General features: G+C 36.6%; 1 protein-coding gene across 2 annotated transcripts; it reads right to left on the bottom strand.

Moving 5' to 3' along the window:
• Nucleotides 1–296: 296 nt before the first annotated feature.
• ADH7 (alcohol dehydrogenase 7 (class IV), mu or sigma polypeptide) lies at nt 297–19,030 on the bottom strand. 2 transcript variants are annotated; one of them, XM_032163712.2, is made up of 9 exons: nt 18,904–19,030; nt 13,233–13,334; nt 12,193–12,331; nt 11,787–11,874; nt 11,472–11,688; nt 8,535–8,795; nt 6,985–7,120; nt 3,506–3,644; nt 297–1,207 (listed from the first exon to the last, which is right to left on the bottom strand). In XM_032163712.2, the coding sequence occupies exons 1-9, from the start codon at nt 18,955–18,957 to the stop codon at nt 1,183–1,185; spliced, it is 1,161 nt and encodes a 386-aa protein (XP_032019603.1). In that variant the 5' UTR covers nt 18,958–19,030; the 3' UTR covers nt 297–1,182. The 2 variants fall into 2 exon arrangements, with proteins under 2 accessions (XP_032019603.1, XP_032019594.1); XM_032163703.2 differs by lacking the exon at nt 18,904–19,030 and adding an exon at nt 18,715–18,821.
• Between the last annotated feature and the right edge of the window lie 330 nt (nt 19,031–19,360).

Raw genomic sequence — 19,360 nt, 5'->3', positions numbered from 1 at the left:
TAAAAGAAAAAGGAAATTTTACTCCTTGAGCTCATGCCACTTTTCACTGGGAAATATTCGTCATGTAAAAGTGGTTCATAAATACCTGGACATTTTGCAATTTACCATGGTAGAAGTGTCCAATCTATATTATACCCTAACATTGGAAGCCTTAATTTCTGCTATGACCACTCAACTTCTTATGTGTCTTACAAAGTATTTTTATGTTTTCAGGTGCTTCAACCTCTTGTTTATAACAAATAAAAGCTCAATAACAACATAAAAGTGCCTGTTTAAAAATATATCACCACAAAAAATTTTATGTAATTTTTAATTTTCTTAAGAATTTTCAACATGTTATAGATATATATAGATACATCAGTGTAGTTGTTAAAAACTAAAAACACTTTTTATTAAATGGAGTCACTACTAAGCACAGTGAATAGGGACTTAGGGACTTGTAATTCTACTGTATCAAATTGAACATTATGATAAATATGATAATGTGATTCTAGCTCTATGTTTATATTCAGTATTACAAAAAGGAATATTTTCTAAAATATTAATATATGCTGGCAAATAGCCTTGTGTACCCATGTGATATACTTTTTCAGTTTCACCAAGTTATGTAATGATGATTCTTAATCGTTGAAAAATGTGCCCATCCCTTAATCTTTTCTGTCTTTCTTAATCTAATCCAGTAATATGTATCATGAAATGAACTGATTTCAAAATGTAATCCAAGTTAACTCATAACAAGTGTTTAAAAAATACATTTATATTCAAATCTAAAAAATAATAGTTTAAATGTGTTAAGTGAATATTACTCTAGGAGATGCATTTACTATATCTTTATATGCTATATCTGTTTTGAGATATATATCTGCAGCAGCTGGTTAAAACTCTTAAAAATCTCCATTTCAACATAGAAATCCAAGTGTATGTTTTTTTAAAAGACACAATTATAGCCTTACAAAATGTAAATCAAAAATATTAACATTGTTATTATACTAATTCCCAGGTGCTCACAAGACTTTAAATGTTTATAAAGGTTAATAATCCTTTATAAGGATTCTATGTCTTCAACAAATCTTCTACTTATGCTTGTATTTGTGAGACAGATACATGATTTCAGATGAGGGAACTGTCAAAAGAGAAACTCCAGTTCACCACGACAACACAGACCTCCTGCCACTTTGGATCTCAAAACGTCAGGACGGTTCGAATGCTGAAAGTAAAATGAGAGTTTTTAATGACTTGTTTTCATATCTTTCAAGAAAGGATAGTAAAAACAATTGTCCTTTCTATCTGTCATAGAAACTTCAAGTAAATTCTGTTATTGGAAATCCTTTGGGCTCAAAGTCCTTAACAAATAGTTTTCTTTGTTACGCAACTCTGATAAGGGTGTCTGAGTTAATTCTGAAAGCATCAGTATAATTTCAGTATGCCAGCATGAGGGAAGTGGTTTCCAGGCTGAGGAGAAAGCATGAACAAGCCTAGGAACATGTGAACAGGAAACGTAATCCAGTATGCTTAGATTTCTGGATGCCCAAGAGATCCTGCAAGTAGATGAGACCTACTTCCCTCACTTTATCCCAAAAGTCTGCTGCAGAGGATGATAGAATGAATGCCACATTCTTAACTGTTGAAACAAGATAGGTTTTAGTTCAATAATAAAGGCTTTCAAAACCATGCTAAGACATTGACATTTTGGCAAAACTTGAGCTTGGCAGCTTAGTGAAAGACTAACTGGGGTGTATTTTAATACAGAAGGTGGAAAACTATTATCTCACTACCATGTCCATGTCAGAAATGATTAGACTGAATTAAAGCAATGAGCATGGGCAATGAGATGAGGGATTCTGAAGGAGAAACCAAGGGTTGCATCATCAAGGCTTAGAATTGGTTTGTATGTAGTAGGCAAGAGTGAAAAAGAAGTCAGACATGATGCTATGGCTTCTCATCTATAAAAGAATGCATAATACAATGACTGAGATAAAAATTACTGGTGAAAAAATATTTCCAAGTGGGACATTCAAATGGAGCGGTGCAGGAAGTAGATGGAAATTGAAGAGTTTAAGTTTACAAATGTTAGTTTGGATGTCCCTGCATTAAGATGATATTTGAAGTAAAATTCCTGAAAGCAGAATTTATGTTTCTTTGGAAAACAAACAGTAATTATTTTCCAAGCAGGCCATACTAAGCTGTTAGTTTTGCTTATCTGAGTAAAGTAGTATTGACTGGTTCTGACAGTTTTTCTTACAAAATCCCATTGTTTACTTGCTTATAAAAAATGTATGTTCATAATATGGTGATCCTGTAGGGTAGACCAAATGTGGAGACAAGACACAACATTGAAAAAGCTCTCAGGTAAAAAAAAATTAGTAAAAATTTGGATCTCAATATACAGTTCCTTTTACTAATTAAATCCAAGTCCTTGGCACATAGTGGAAGCTCAATAATTATTTATAGACCCAATGAGTGAAAGTCATTTCATCTCGCAGACAGGCTTTTTGATTGCAGTTTGAGACCTCCATGAGGTAGATGTTGTAGGTAAAATTTGCACGAATTCATACTTGATCTCTACCCTTGCCCAACCCTCAGAAGCAACAAGAGTGGTAATCATCACACCCATGTTTACCCAAAGCTTGCCAAGCTCTGTCAGAGAAGTTTGTTATATGGTCAAAAGAGCACAAGTTTTGCAATTAGTTTGTATCCTGGCACTACCCCAGGAGGTTTGACCAGTTATTTATTTGCTTTCACAACCTTGGTCTTCATCTAAAAACGGTAAAAATAATACTTGGCTTACAGGGGTCTGAAAAACGCACATTTGAGAAAGCACTTTGAAAACTGTAAAATAAGGAAACTTTGTGGCCTACTTGAAATAACTAGCAGCTTTATGATGAAATAAAAATAGTCACAATGAAATCAACTAAGTAAACAAAATCCAAAAGATTTTTAAAAATTGATTAATATAGTACAATGGCATACTAAGTTGGTGATATCGTTAGACTTTGTGTCCCCACCCAAATCTCATCTTGAATTATAATCCCTATAATCCCTACATGTCGAGGGAGAGACCAGGTGGAGGTAATTGAAGCATGGGGGCAGTTTCCCTCGTGCTGTTCTCATGATAGTGAGTGAGTTCTCACAAGATCTGATGGTTTTGTAAGGGACTCTTCCCGCTTTGCTCGACACTTCTCCTTCCTGCAGCCTGTGAAGAAGGTGCCTTGCTTCCTCTTTGCCTTTCACCATGATTATAAGTTTCCTGAAGCCCCCAGCCATGCTGAACTGTGAGTCAATTGAATCTCTTTGCTTTATAAATGACCCAGTCTCGGGCTGTTATTTTTTTATAGCAGTATGAAAATACACTAATGCAGTGGGTAAAGAGAAGTAATTAGTTGTATCAATCTGGCTAGATTAAATAATTAGAAATAAAATATGAAGAAAACAGGCACATTTATAAGTACTAAATTTTAAAAGTAGCCTGTGGAGAGGAGACAAGATCATCATAAGAAACAGTTACCTTTGTCCTGAATTGAGCAGCTCAAATCCTTCACTGATTTTTTTAAATGGTAAAACATGAGTTATCAACTGGTCCAGGTCAAATTTCTTTGCCAGGAACTCAGTCACTAGTTTTGGGACATCATCTCTGCTTTTCAAACCTGTAAATAAGCACACAGTTTCTCTTTAGACATTACTAAATAATCTTTACCTTTTATTATGTTATATTTATTCCTTCTCTTTCCTGCGCTATGACTTTTCCTGTGTTAAATCATTCCCAGCAGTGTACAAATAAGCTGTATTTGTCCCAGCATAAGAAACAAAAGTTATGCGGCCATAAAAAAGAATGAGTTCATGTCCTTGCAGGGACGTGGATGAAGCCGGGAACAATCATTCTCAGCAAACTAACACAGAAACAAAAAGCCAAACACCTTATGTTCTCACTCATAAGTGGGAGTTGAACAATGAGAACACAGGGACACAGGCAGGGAAATGACACATACCAGGGCCTGTCGGTGGCTGGGGGCAAGGGGAGGGAGAGCATTAAGACAAATACCTAATGCATGCAGGGCTTAAAACCTAGATGATGGGTTGATGGGTGCAGCAAACCAGCATGGCACTTGTATTCCAATGTAACGAACCTGCACGTTCTGCACATGTATCCCAGAACTTAAAGTAAAATAAAAATTAAATTAAATTAAAAAGAAACAAAGTTTAAAAAAACTCTTTTGATACCCCCATCTCCTTCCAGTCACCCCACATCTTTGCTTCTATTGCAGAGAAACTACTTTACAGAAAGAATTGTCTCCAGTTCATTGTTTCTGGATCCCGTTCCTTTCCTCTCATCCTCTCTGAGCCCACTCTGATTACGCTCTTGCCCCCAGCACTGTCCTGTAACAGCCATCATCAAGGTCATCTTTGAGCTCCATTTTGACCCAGACAAGGGTCATTTCTCAGTCCTCCTCTTATATGAACTGTTAGGTAGAATTGATACTGTTGGTGGCTCCCCTTTTCTCAAACACTCTGTTCCCTTAGCTTCTAGATACTACATCATCGTCGTCATCATTGTCACTTTCCTTGCTCACTAGTTACTTCTCCCACAGATCTTTGCTGGGTCCTTTACATCTCCCAGACCTCTAACTCTGAGGATTCCCAGGGCTTGGTCCTTGGTCCATTTCTACTCTTTATCTACATTGACTTCTAGGGTGACCTCCTCTGGTCTTGTGGCTTTCGATATACTCCTCTTAAAACACTTAGGTTTCTATACCCATCCTAAACCTCCACCTGTACTACAGACTCATACCCAATTGCCTACATTTTGTAGACATCTTTATTCAGATATCTCATAGGTGCACAAGTGCAACCTGCCCCAAACCACTCCTGGTTTCTTCCACTTCCACCAGAGCCCCCAATCTATTCCTTCCATAGTCTTCCTTCTCAATAAATGATGATAGTGACATGATTCCTGTTACTTAGGCCCCAAAATCTTGGATTCTACTCTTTTTGCCATACAGTAACTATTTCAGCAAATTTTATTGGCTCTATCTTCAAAATGTATTCAGGAGCTGACTACTTCTCACCAGCCCATCACTCCAAGCCAGCATCCTTTCCTTCCAGCATTATAATAACTTCTTCCATGGTCTCCCTGCTTGTCCCTCTGCTCCATTTAGAATATTCCCTATAGAGCAGCCAGAAGGAGAGTGTTAAAATGGAAGTCAGATCAAGTGACACCTCCCTCAGAAGCCTCTATGGTTTTATTTCTCTCTCAGAATAAACTCCTAAAACCTTGCAATGGCCCAAAGGCCCCATATAATTTAAGGTCCTCTGACCCCAGCTGTGACTGTTCTTCTGTCTTCACTCCGTTGTAACCATACTGACCTTTTCCCTGTTTTTATGGTTCTTGCCAACACCCTTTGGTATTTACTAAGTCCCCTTCCTGGAATATTCTTTCCCAAGATTTCTGAATATCTTATTTATGTTTTTGCTCCAATGTTACCTTATCAAGGAGGCCCTCCCTGAACTTTATAAAATAGCATTCGCCTCCACCTCCACCCCAGTCCTCTGGCACTGCCAATTACCCATCCTCTGTTGTTATCCTTTGCACTTGTAACCATATGATGTATTCTGCATTCATTTATTTATTGTCAGTCTCTCTATACCAAAATGAGAGGACTCTCACATTTCCTGAGATCAGAGACTTAGTATGTTTTGTCTCTTCTCCGTTCCTAGCTCCTGGAATGGTACACTGTATACACAATGGTACCTGTACTCAGTATACACTCAACAAATCTTTGCTGAATAACTGAATTTTAGCTCTAATATTCCTGAATAATTTATAATCTTCCCACTTCCCACAAATAGTCAAAGCAAGGAGGTTCAACTTCTTATATCTCTTATTGTTTTGTTCTTCAATTCAAGTTTTATTTTCCCTAAGAAGCCTTCTCTATAAAACCTCATCCATACCAACTAGCCTCTTGCTTTTTTATGCCCCAAGTAATGTTGCAGAAAGAGGAAAAACTTTGTTCTCCCATGGACCAGCTTTAAATCTCAGTTCTCAACTTGAGCGCTATAGGGGCAAAAAACTTAATAGTTCCAAGTCTCAGTTTTATTATTCATTAAGTAGCTTCCTCAGAGAGTTACTGAGGAATAAAATAAACTAACACATTAATGTAAAACTTTTAACATAGAATAAATGCTAAAAAACTCCTCTTATAATTTGTTTTATAACGTCTATAGCTACACTTATTTTTATATTCTTTCTTTTGTATTTGTTTTTGTATTCTTTGCTACATTATGTACTTCTTTAAGTGAAGAACAATTATTTTCTCCTTTTTATACTCTTAACAAGTACTCGAGCAGTTACTATTCTCTTACATTGTATAAGGCAGACTCTAATATTGGGAGTACCTTCAAAGCACTCAGTACAACTCTGTATGAAGGCACTAGAAAACGAGACTTTGTAGAGGAGGGAAATAAAAGGACTCACTGTGTCATCTGCCTTGAGCAGAGTGGCTCTGGCTCCATCTTTCCTAAAACAATATTAATTGTTGAGTGATAATCTAAGTCCTTCCAGTGTGAATCTGAATTGTTCCCATAAAATGTGACAATCCCTTTTTGTTGTTGTTGCTAGTTTTGGCTTTGGGTCCAGGATTTTTGTGGGTGCTATTATGAATCAAATAAATTCATTTTAATACACATTCTTGTGTATATTAATAATAATGGATTAAATCAGAACTTCCTGTCACATAATTCATCCCTATAGAAACACTACTGGTGTCTCTCATTCAGGCCTTTGGGGAACTTGAGTTACAGTTGCTAATATTAAAAATGCGTCCACCAATATTAGTCCTACATCAAGGTGAGGAGTGGAGAATTATCTTTTGTGTTATTATGGTCACAGTTCCATTTTAGATCACTTCATACTCATTCTTGGAAGAAAGGCCTGAGGAAACCGGCTTCTCCCACTTGCCAAGCAACATCCAGAGGCTTTGCTTTCCTCACCTCCAAAGACACATCCCTTCCATGTGCGTCCAGTGAAGAGCAACATCGGGTCATAGGTGAGCATCTTGGCTGATGGAGGAGCTCCTACTACCACGCTGGTCCCATAGTTCATGTGGCAGGATGCCAGGGCATCAATCTGAGTTTAAAAAGGAGGAGATCGTTTGCTTCCTGTGTCTCTTACAGTGTAACACAAGCTCTGAAATGACCTATGTACTATGGCAAAGTCATGAAATTAAATTAAGCCATCTTCTGTTTTTTACTTGCTTAAAAAAATTTCAGTGCAACTTTAGTCCTTAATTAAATTTCTATACACATTTTCCCCTTAAGGCAGAAAACAGCAGTCAATGTGGTCAGTGTTTGTGGCATTTTCAGTGTACCATGGACTAAAATACAGGGAAAATTCTTGTGATATTTTCATACCAATATCACCACTTCAGATAAGCCTTAGAAAGCCATTTGAACGAAACTAAATTGAATTAAATATACTAAATCATTTAGTGTAGTTTTCTTTTTAAGTTTACTCTTAAAATTAAATAAAATACTAAAATGTAGGACAAAAGAGTCCCTTTTCTTGGGAGCATTTCTGAGACTAACCTCACATTTTCTAGTCATTAACCCATCCAGTTATTAACTAATAATTTAATACTTGCTAGATTGGAGCAACAGATGACATTGTTTTTAGAGACCAGCCTTCATCAGGTAGCAACTGGAAATCGATAGACTGTAATACTATATCCAATATCATGTATGGCTTCATAAACTTATGACCTAGAATGCTATTTTTTGATATGAAATAAATCTAAGTGATTCACTAGGAAAGGAATATGACAACAATGATAAATTAAGGACTATTTATTCTTAAATTACCAAAAGTATTAAGGTGAGTTAATCTGCTACTCAATCTTGAGCAAAAGTGGCTTTATTCCATTTTTCCCGGTCTCCTTACACTATGCCAGGCTGGAGCTTTCTAGTTCCAGGAACCTTGGATCTGTTTTACAGGCCTAACTGAAGGTCTGGTGCTGCGGGCTGCCATACAGGAGGCATGGCTAGAAAATTGAAGGTTCATATTCTAAGGGAATTCAGATGAGGGCAAACAAAGCTCAGGTGTAAAGAGTGAGAAGAAGGTCGATGGATCACAGATTTCGGGGAAGAGACCACAACATTTGGAATAATCCCTTTTCACCTCTCCTCAGTCACCTTCTGATGCTTACTTTGCTAACATTCAAGAGATAGAATTGCTTTTGCCAAGAAATCTACACATACAAGGAAGATCATACTTAAAACAATTATCTAGAAGGGTTGACTACCTTGCCATCTAGTCAGCTGAGAGTGGTATGATATAGTATTTAACTTCGGTCCAGTGAACCTGCTCTTAACTATTTGACTTTTTAGGCAAAATTGCTATGTGATTATCAGTTTTTGCCTGAGTAAAACTGACAGTCACAGAGATCTTTCAATTATTGACTTAATAAAGTTATGGAAAATTAAATTTACCTTGTGCATATCTAATAACTTGGGCATTTTGTGGCTTCTCAAATTTTGGGTCTTACCATGGTTTCAAGACGCCCAATAACTTCAAAGGTGTACCCCACATTGTTGCCTGTCATTTCTGACAGCACCTCACTGATGGGTTTGGTAGAGTCCTTGGGGCTGATACATTCAGTGGCACCTACAGCCATGGCCTTCTCAAATTTGTCTTTGTTGAGGTCAATCCCAATGATCCTAGATGCACCAGCTGACTTACAGCCCATGATGACTGACAGGCCAACTCCTCCCAAGCCAAAGATGACGCAAGTGGAACCAGGTTTGACCTGTGGAGAGGAATGTTCTTGAACATGTTAGGTGTTAGGGTCAAAAAGTGAAACCTGAAAAGGGCCTCCAGTTAAAAACACAAATCATGAGTGAACTCCCATTCACAGTTGCTACAAAGAGAATAAAATACCTAGGAATACAACTTACAAGGGATGTGAAGGACCTCTTCAAGGAGAATTACAAACCACTGCTCAAGGAAATAAGAGAGGACACAAACAAATGGAAAAATTCCATGCTCATGGATATGAAGAATCAATATCGTGAAAATGGCCATACTGCCCAAAGTAATTTATAGATTCAGTGGTATCTCTATCAAGCTACCATTTACTTTCTTCACAGAATTAGAAAAAAACTACTTTAAATTTCATATAGAACCAAAAAAGAGTCCATATAGCCAAGACAATCTTAAGCCAAAAGAACAAAGCTGGAGGCATCATGCTACCTGACTTCAAACTATACTACAAGGCTACAGTAACAAAAACAGCATGGTACTGGTACCAAAACAGAGATATAGACCAATGGAACAGAATAGAGCCCTCAGAAATAACACCACACATCTACAATCATTTGCTCTTCAACAAATCTGACAACAAACAATGGGGAAAGGATTCCCTATTTAATAAATGATGCTAGGAAAACTGGCTAGCCATATGCAGAAAACTCAAACTGGACCCCTCCCTTACATATTATACAAAAATTAACTTAAGATGGATTAAACACTTAAATGTAAAACCCAAAACCCTAAAAACCCTAGAAGAAAACCTAGGCAATACCATTCAGAACATAGACATGGGCAAATACTTCACGACAAAAACACCCAAAGCAATTGCAACAAAAGCCAAACTTGACAAATGGGATCTAATTAAGCTAAAGAGCTTCTGCACAGCAAAAGAAACTATCATCAGAGTGAACCTACAGAATGGGAGGAAATTTTTGCGATCTACCCATCTGACAAAGGTCTAATGTGCAGAATTTACAAGGAACTTAAACAAATATACAAGAAAAAAAATGAAGAACCCCATCCAAAAGTGGCACAGGATATGAACACACACTTCTCAAAAGAAGACATTTATGTGGCCAATAAACATATAAAACAGCTCAACATCACTGATCACTAGAGAAATGCAAATCAAAACCACCATGAGATACCATCTCATGCCAGTCAGAATGGCAATTATTAAAAAGTCAGGAAACAATAGATGCTGGTGAGGCTATGGAGAAATAAGAACACTTTTACACTTTGGTGAGAACATAAATTAGTTCAACCATTGTGGAAGACAGTATGACAATTCCTCAAGGATCTAGAACCAGAAATATCATTTGACCCAGCCATCCCATTACTGGGTATACACCCAAAGGAATATAAATCATTCCACTGTAAAGACACATGCACACGTATGTTTATTGCAGCACTATTTACAATAGCAAAGACTTGGAACTAACCCAAATGGCTATCAATGATATACTGGATAAAGAAAATGTAGTACATATACACCATGGAATATTATGCAGCCATAAAAAGAAATGAGATCATGTCCTTTGCAGGGACATGGATGAAGCTGGAAGCCATCATGCTCAGCAAACTAACGCAAGAACAGAAAACCAAACACCACATGTTCTCACTCATAAGTGGGAGTTGAACAGTGAGAACACATGGACACAGGGAGGGGAACAACACACATCAGGGCCTGTTAGGAGGTGGGGGGTGAGGGGAGGGAACTTAGAGGACGAATCAATAGATGCAGCAAACCACCATGGCACATGTATACCTGTGTAACAAACCTGCACGTTCTGCACATATATCCCATTTTTTAATAGAAGAAATAAAGAAATCATAACTGAGTCATTTATAAATAAATTTAGATACAAATATAAATTAGAGAAATTTGAGTCTGAAGGAGATGTGGAAGAAACAAAAATTAAATCTAGAAATTTCATTTTCAATTGTATTTCTTGATAAACATTTTTTCTTTTAATACTGTATTAGGTCAAAGATTCTTAATTCCTTGAACTCCAATTGCCTTGCAAAATTTCATGTGATTAATTTAAAATTCCGGGGATCCTATCTACTATCACAGTTGATGTAAAAGTGTATATTGAGAAATCAGTTTTGGTGAACAATAACAGCATTACTGATAATAGGCAACAAATACTACTGTATTTTATTTCTGCTATGCATTATAGGTGGTAATCCAAATGATTAATGATTTTATTGCTCTTTATATTATCTATAACAGGTGATTTGACATAATTGTACTTTTTCTGAGAAGCTGGTAATGTACTTACTACTCTATTTTGTAGTTATACAATAAATCTTACTTAGCTGACAAGAAACTAGGAGTAAAAGCTCTGACAAAAAGCCTCTGCTGTAACTAAAATACTGAGATCATTCTATCGTAACAAACTTAACAGATGGGGAAGGGGTATATTTTAAAGATGGAGAAATGATGCAGTTTGGAAATATAGTCAATAAATATTCTCAAATGTAAAAAAAAGAAAATTTCTAATCTGAATTTTTTATTTTTCTTTTAGTTGATTTGGCATTGTGCTGCTTGGCAGCCTGAATATGCAATATATTTTTTAAATTTTTTTTTTCCATACCCTTCAAGATTCCAAGGAAATCATTTAAGAAAAGGAAAGAAGAAACAAATAAACTAGCCTACCCTGTGTCTTACCTTGCCAGTTTTAACAGCAGCCCCGTATCCAGTGGAAAACCCACAGCCAATTAAACAGACTTTCTCAGGAGGAGCTGCATCATCAATCTTAGCAACAGAAGATTCATCCACCACTGTGTACTCAGTAAATGTACTGGTGTTCATGAAGTGATGTACTGGTTTGCCCTTGCATGTAAATCTGGTGGTGCCATCAGACAGTACTCCACAACCAGTAATACTATTTGATACATCAAATACACGTATTAATTAATTCAATTCAAAAATTAGCATAGGAAAAATTTAAATAACGTTAAAATAAAAATGACTGAAACCTACTCGCCCCTAATACAAAGGTTGCCATCTGGGTTTCGACAAGCATTGCATTCTCTACATTGTGGCAGAAAGAGAGGGATGACTTTGTCACCTACAGGGAAAAAAATCGTGATATAAGATGCCGTTCATTAATGTTAAAATATGAAATTAACAAATGTGAATTGAGCCCATACTATAGGTAAAACTTTTAAAAAGATATTCTAAGGTTTATAAACACTGTAAGGTTTGCCTTGTAAAGGCTGAGGTTTTGCCAAATTAAACATTACTCAGTAAAATCCATTCTTGTATTCTTTTAATTCCCTGAATTGTGTTAAGGATCCGTCTAATGATTCCTAGTGTGTGCTATTTCCTTTGATAGGCTAATCAAAGCCTAATTATTTCAAACTTGTGGTTTGACACTTGCGTATACCTGGTTTCACTGTAGTCACTCCTTCTCCAATGCTCTCTACAATCCCAGTTGCCTCATGTCCCAGAATCACTGGAAACTTAGACACCATTGTTCCTTTTATCACATGGTCATCTGTGCGACAGATTCCTGTGGCCAAAATCTGTGTTCAAAGACAAAAACATTGCATCAATCAACAAACTGATCATTTCACTGTTGGGAGAATATTTAACTTCTTGAAGAAATTATAATTGTTTAATCAATATCTTTGCCTAATATAACAACATTTACTCTTAGACGATTCTGAGCCAAAAATCAACCATCAGACAAGATCCCTCTCTGACAGAACTTATAATATTGCTCCCTTATACCCTAGGTTGAATCTTGGTGCCTGTCTGTAGTAAACTGGTGCTCTTGTGAGGGAACCAGAATGCAGATGTTACCATGTGATGGCCCCAAAGTAGATTTTTATAGCTAGGCCCTTATTGGGCTCTCTTAACAAAGAATAGAGGAAATGGCATGCAAGAAGGTAAGCAAAGAGCAAAATCTTACTGCTACTGTTGTGCTCAGGTAACAGTAAGAGGGTCAAAGAAAGATTGGTAGCAATGCCTACTCAACAACTGGTGTCCAAAGCCAAGGTTAAGGTCTGTCCAAAGAAAGGAAGGAAAACGTTCCACAAAGTTGTCATTTCTCCAGGCACAAGTGAGTTCCTCATTCTTTGTGAAAAGTAACCTCAAAACAATCTGACTCCCAGAAGATTTTAAAAGAAGTCTTTAGCTATGATTATTAACCATTTTTAATTAGACACTATATGAATAAAAATTCAACAAATCAAAGGTATAATAAAGCATGTTAGCACTGCTGTTTTTTAAAAGGATAATGAACTCATTAATTTCACATCGAGTACAATCAGATCCTTAACAATATACAAGAGCCAGTAAAGGAATTAATACTCCAAACCTGGGAAGCGTCTCCTTATTTAAGAATCCAGCCTCACAACAGTGCTATATTCAATATAAGTTTGATAACGCTTTTCGCTTAAGTTCTCCAGGGCTCACGCTTACCTTAATGCGAACTTCTTTAGTCTTTGGTGGGGCAACTTCTATTTCCTCAATGGAGAAGGGTTGCTGCTGCTCCCAAAGCACAGCTGCTTTGCATTTAATAACCTAAGAAATAGGCAAGTGTTATAATGGGTCCGAATTATGCCTTTAAATACAGACTCCCTGAATAGTATAAATATGAACAGAAGAGCATATATAATATTCTAAGTTTTCCAGAATGATTTTCATCAAACACTAGTATTATAAGCCTTATAAATCATCTTGTGTGTGCCTTTGCTTAAGGTATGAGAAATGTAGCCCAGAGTGACTAAATGATGGATCCATGGTCACCTAGCACATGAGATGCAGAGCTGGACTAGACCTGAGGTACTTTTCCCAACTTATTGATTTTTGTTTGCTGTTCATATAATACCCCCACCCAAAAATAGGTCATTTTGTTACAATTTCAAATCTAATAGATTAACAAAATTGTCCTCTGTGTATTGCTTATTCACAAGAGACAAATTAATAAAACAGAAAATGCTGCTGACTTGTCTGTAAGAATTTAAACCAGTATTTAATAGCTGTGTATAATCATATAGCAATGGTGAAGAAATTAGGCTATTAGCATGGTAAGGATGAACGGAACCATGAACATCATGAAGCATATAGATTATGACTGTGAGTTCCTGGATGATTGAATTTGTGTCTGCATCTCTGCATCCCTTTTGCACCTAGCCCAGTTCTTGCACCTGGTAGGGCTTGATAGGCAGGTTAAAGCTTGTCATCTTATAGCAGTGGAAACTAGGTGTGGAGATACCAGTGACTGGTGTCCAGTTGTTCAACTGGTTTTGCTGTAGTTATTCAATTAAATGGTTTTGCTAAGATTATTGAATTATGACAGAGAGACAGACACACACAGATAAACTGTTTCCCCCTTCCTACCTCCAAATCTGTCTAGGACTCCTAAAAAATATTTTAATTAATTTGTTCAGATGCAAAATAAGTTACCTTCATCTTGTCAACAAACACAACAGTCCTAGAGAGCTCTTATGGATTCTTAAGTGACTCTTTTGTAAAAAGATTAAATGTGAAAAATGATACACTTGTAACGGATGGGTGGCTGAAAGCCATCAGTAGCTCAATTTAATATTTACCCTCTGCCTTGCTAATGAAAATGTTACGGGTTACAGTGTAATATGGCCCAATGTCGAAGTTAGAAATCTCACACCACATTCCCAAACAAATTCAAGCTGGATTCATTGTTAAGATTTTTGTTTTTTTATTATTTTTTTTTAGACCCAATCTTGCTCTGTTGCTAGGCTGGAGTGCAGTGGCGCGATCTGGGCTCACTGCAACCTCTGCCTCCCGGGTTCAGCGAGTCCCCTGCCTCAGCCTCCCAAGTAGCTGAGACTACAGGCGTGTGCCACCATATCCAGCTAATATGTTTTTGTATTTCAGTAGAGACAGGGTTTCACCATGTTGGCCAGGATAGTCTCGATCTCCTGACCTTGTTATCTGCCAGCCTCGGCCTCCCAAACAGCTGAGATTACAGGTGTGAGCCACTGTGCCTGGCCCAAGATTTATTTTTAAAGTCAAACTATTTTATCAATCAGTGAAGATGTAAATATCAATCATACTGAGCATGGAGTAACTTTTATGCTTAAGAGTGATAGAAAAAATAACAAAGGACAAGCCATGGGGAAAGAATGCCCTACTTAATAAATGGTGCTGGGATAACTGGCTAGCCATATGCAGAAGACTGAAGCTAGACCCCTTCCTTATATCATATATAAAAATTAACTTAAAATGTGGCTTAAATCTAAAACCCAAAACTCTGAAAACCCTGGAAGATAACCTAGGGAATACCATTCTGAACATAGGACCTGGTAAAGACTTAATGACAAAGATGCCAAAAGCAATTGCAATGAAAACAAAAATTGACAAAAGGGGCCTAATTTAACTAAAGGGCTTCTGCACAGCAAGAGAAACTATCAACAGATTACACAGACAACCTACAGAATTGGAGAAAATATTTGTGAACTATGCATCTAACAAAGGTCTAATATCCGGCATCTATAAGCAACTTAAACAAAATAATAAGCAAAAAACAAACAATGCCATAAAAAAGTGGGCAAAGGATATGAACAGACATGTTTCAAAACAAAACATACATATGGCCAACAAGCATATGAAAAAATACTCAACATCACTAACCATTAGAGAAACACAAATCAAAACCACAGTGAGGTACTATCTCATACCAGTCAGAATGACTATTGTTAAAAAGTCAGAAAATAAACTGGTGAGGTTGGAGCGAAAAGGGAATACTTATGCACTGCTGGTGGGAAGGTTAATTAGTTCAGCCATTGTGGAAAGCAGTCTGGCCATTTCTCAAAGAACTTAAAACAGGATTAACATTTGACCCAGCAATCCCATTATTGGGTATATACCCAAAGGAATATAAATCGTCCTACCATAAAGACACATGCAAGCGTATGTTCACGGAAGCACTATTCACAATAGCAAAGACATGGAATCAACCTAAGTGCCCATTAATGCTAGACTGGATAAAGAAAATGTGGTATATATTTACCACGGAATACTATGCAGCTGTAAAAAAATAAGATCAAATTCTTTGCAGGGACATGGATGGAGCTGGAGGCCATTATCCTGAGCAAACGAACGCAGAAACAGAAAACTAAATACTACATGTTCTGACTTATAAGTGGAAGCTAAATATTGAGTACCTACGGACACAAAGAAAAGAACAATGGACACCAGGGCCCATTTGAGGGTGGAAGGTGGAGGGAGGATAAGGATCAAAAAACCACCAATTAGGTACCATGCTTATTATCTGGGTGACAAAATAATTTGTACACCAAACCCCATGATACACAATTTGCCTATGTAGCAAACCTGCACATGTACCCCTGAACCTAAAATAAAAGTTAAAAAAAGTCATAGAGGAAACAGCTTCTAAGAATTAAAATTTTGTGTGTTGAGAAATAGTAAATTTTCCACATTGACAGCAAATAGTACTGAGGGAAACTATTAAAGCAAAATAGATAAAAGTTATCACATTTGATAAATACAATGCTTACTCAAATTTACAGAGGAAGCGTTAACAACTTCACTCCTAACACTCCTTCCCACTTCCACATACCACACTTACACCCTGGGAGATACATGGCAGGCAAAGGACCTATGGAAAAAACTGCAACTGATTAATGAATAGATTGTGACATGTTTGTTCTCACTCATAAAAACATCTTTTTAAAAAAATAAAAATGAGATACAATTCTCTGCCTATCAAGTCTATAATGAATTAAAAAAATTTTTTTAAGACAATATCACACTTTGTTGCCTAGATTGTACTGTAGCTCCTGGGCTCAAGTGATCTTCCCATCTCAGCCTCCCCAGTTAGCTGGGACTACAGGCACAAGCCACCATGCTCTGATAATGACTTTTTACTTAATGAGAACTTAATGAGAATACACAGTATTGTCAGAGAAATGGTAAAATGGGCCATCTTACCTATGTCAACCCTTTAGAAAGTAATTTGCATGGTACATCAAGATATTTAAGGATGTTGTGACATGTTTACCCTGTAATTCCATTTTTAATGGCTACCTGGAAGAAATATTAATTTTAGAAAAATCTATCTATATAGTAGATGTCATCACAGCACTATTTATAGAGGAAAATACATAAACAATAATAGAGGAATGAAGAAATAAATTGTGTTAAATGCAGAAATTAGACATTTAAAAAGGTTTATAAATTGTAATAAATTGAAAAATGTTTAAGTTGGAAAAATAGGATAAAATATTTGTATATTGTATGAGTACAGCTTCATAAACTATGGATGGAAAAATAGAAGGAAACACACACACAAAAATGGTAGTTTGGGGATGTGATATTATGATTGTTTTTTTTCCTTCATATTTTCTGACCTTCCAAATTTTCTAGAATAATCATTGGTATAGGATGAATTGTGTCTCCCTCCAAATTCATACGTTGAAGTCCTAACCCCCAGTACCCCAGAAGGTGACTGTATTTGGAGATGGGGTCTTTCAAGAGGTAATTAATTTAAAATGTGGTAATCAGGGTGGAACCTAATCCAATATGGCTGTGTCTTTATTAGAAGGGGAGATTAGGAAAAGGGAAGATCATGTGAAGACACAGAGAAGAGGGTCATCCACAAGCCAAGGACACAAGCCTCAGAAGAAACCAACCCTGATGACACCTTAATCTCAGAATTGTAGCCTTCAGATGTACAAGAAAACAAATTTCTGCTGTTTAAGCCACCCAGTCTGTGACACTTTATTATGGAAGCCCTGGGAAACTAATACAGTTATCTTTTACTTTTCTAATGAAAAAGAAAACATTTATTATAAAGAGAAAAAATCAATCCCAATGTAAAGGGAAACTCCTTTCATGAGCTACACTGGAACACTACAGAAACTTGGGAAATATATAATCCTTATGCAAACCACACTATTGCATGACCATATATCAAAATCGTATAGCTTTTATACTCTTTATATATTATACACTGTATTATTAATTGGAAAGTGCTGCCTTGAGGCTACTTTCTCCATCATTAGAAATGTTCTTACAGTGGATGAATATCGACTTTCTAGAAATAGTGTAACCAGACCTGAAGCATCTGTTGGGTGGTTAAAGTTGCAAATTTTTAAGATTCCTTTCAGTTCTAAGATTCATTAATTTCCATGGGTAGAGTTGCTAGCTTCTATAGTGCAAAATTAACTTCTGAAGTAATCTAGTTTTGCTGGATTTCTGGCCCAAATTAGGATGGTTTTATTCCAGTTCTATTCAATTCTAGTAAAACTTATTTCAAATTCTAACATCATAGAGTCTCCTAACTTGTCACATTACCCAGACTTCTCATGTCATCTTTATTTTTCCAAAACCTTAAGCAAGCTAAATGCAAAATTGTTCAAGCTAAAACAAAACAAACAAAAACATTTAGTCCTTTAAGCAATTATGTACCCATTTAAAGCAAGGAACTGTACTGACCTACTTTCAAATAAAAAAAAGCAAAGCAAAGCTGTTTCTAAAGTTAATACCAACTCTGCTAACTCTGTTGTTTTTAAAACAATAAACATACTTTACCAACAATGTAGTCTTGATTTTAAAGAATTTTTAAATATATATTTTGATAAAAATTACATTCGTAAGAAACCTAAAACTCATGACACTTTCTTGTCCATTTTGCATCCCAGAATTAGCATTTTCCATTCTTAATGGCAGGAACGTTTCTTCCAACATCTGAGCATGAGACCCTGGTCTCCCATTGAACACTGCAGTGAGTGCAGCACATGCTACTGAGACGATTGAAGTGTCCTTGTGGAAACATTTTGCTTCCTGGAGAAATTGCCCAGTTATCCTGAAATCAAATTATGAATAATGCCAATATAAATCAATTTCTCTATTTTCCTCCAATGTCTTGCTGACATTGGATATGCTATTTCCAACTTACCCCTGCTTCCACTGACATTCTCTGAAACACCATACCCAGTGTTTCCCTCACTGTATGCCTGCTCACGAAGTGTTTCATTCCTCAAGGACTGTCTCCAAGTGTTTAATAAATTTAATGGATTCAAAGTTCTAAGTATCAGCCTCACATCGTTAGGTCATGATGAGGAGGGGACAGAAATGTTCCACTTACTTTTCCAGCAGTGCCCATCCTGTCTTTGTCTTGGATCTGTATTTCTGCAAACATAGACTTTTTCTGACTGATGCTCAGTTCACTCTGTTGTAAATAACAGCATCTTATGCCTTCACGTAGATAGTCTGGCTCGAAAGTTCCGCCTTCAGCGATATGACTCACAGCCGTCACAACTTTCCAATGTTCTGCAAGCCCTACCCTTTGCAGACCAACTTATAAGAAGAAATACAGTAACTACTATGATCAAACCAAGAGGAGGGATCTAACAAAAACAGGATAATCAAAGCTATTGAAAAGGGCTGAAAGCATTCCTATCCACCTTATTTTGAAGGATATAAAAACAGGTTAGGTTACCTCACTTCAACACAATCATGAAAAATGTATTGTGTGTTTAAGCACAGGCTGCTTTGCCTAGGCAGGGCTGATTTTAGAGATGCATGTGTACATCTCTACTTCT

Source organism: Hylobates moloch, unplaced genomic scaffold (assembly GCF_009828535.3).
Source record: "Hylobates moloch isolate HMO894 unplaced genomic scaffold, HMol_V3 SCAFFOLD_2, whole genome shotgun sequence".
NCBI classification, from domain to species: domain Eukaryota; kingdom Metazoa; phylum Chordata; class Mammalia; order Primates; family Hylobatidae; genus Hylobates; species Hylobates moloch.
The sequence above is the reverse complement of the archived record's forward strand: the minus strand, read 5'-3'. Positions and strand labels throughout refer to the sequence as shown.

What these genes read in the sequence shown, in the direction of transcription:
- ADH7 (XM_032163703.2), bottom strand. Translation starts at nt 18,792, where the DNA reads ATGAAACACTTCGTGAGCAGGCATACAGTGAGGGAAACACTGGGTATG. An exon ending in AGTGACTACAGTGAAACCAG is followed by an intron (nt 11,875 to 12,192) that starts GTATACGCAAGT and finishes TTTTCCCTGTAG; the next exon opens with GTGACAAAGTCATCCCTCTC. An exon ending in CTGCTCAATTCAGGACAAAG is followed by an intron (nt 1,208 to 3,505) that starts GTAACTGTTTCT and finishes TTTTACTTTCAG; the next exon opens with CATTCGAACCGTCCTGACGT.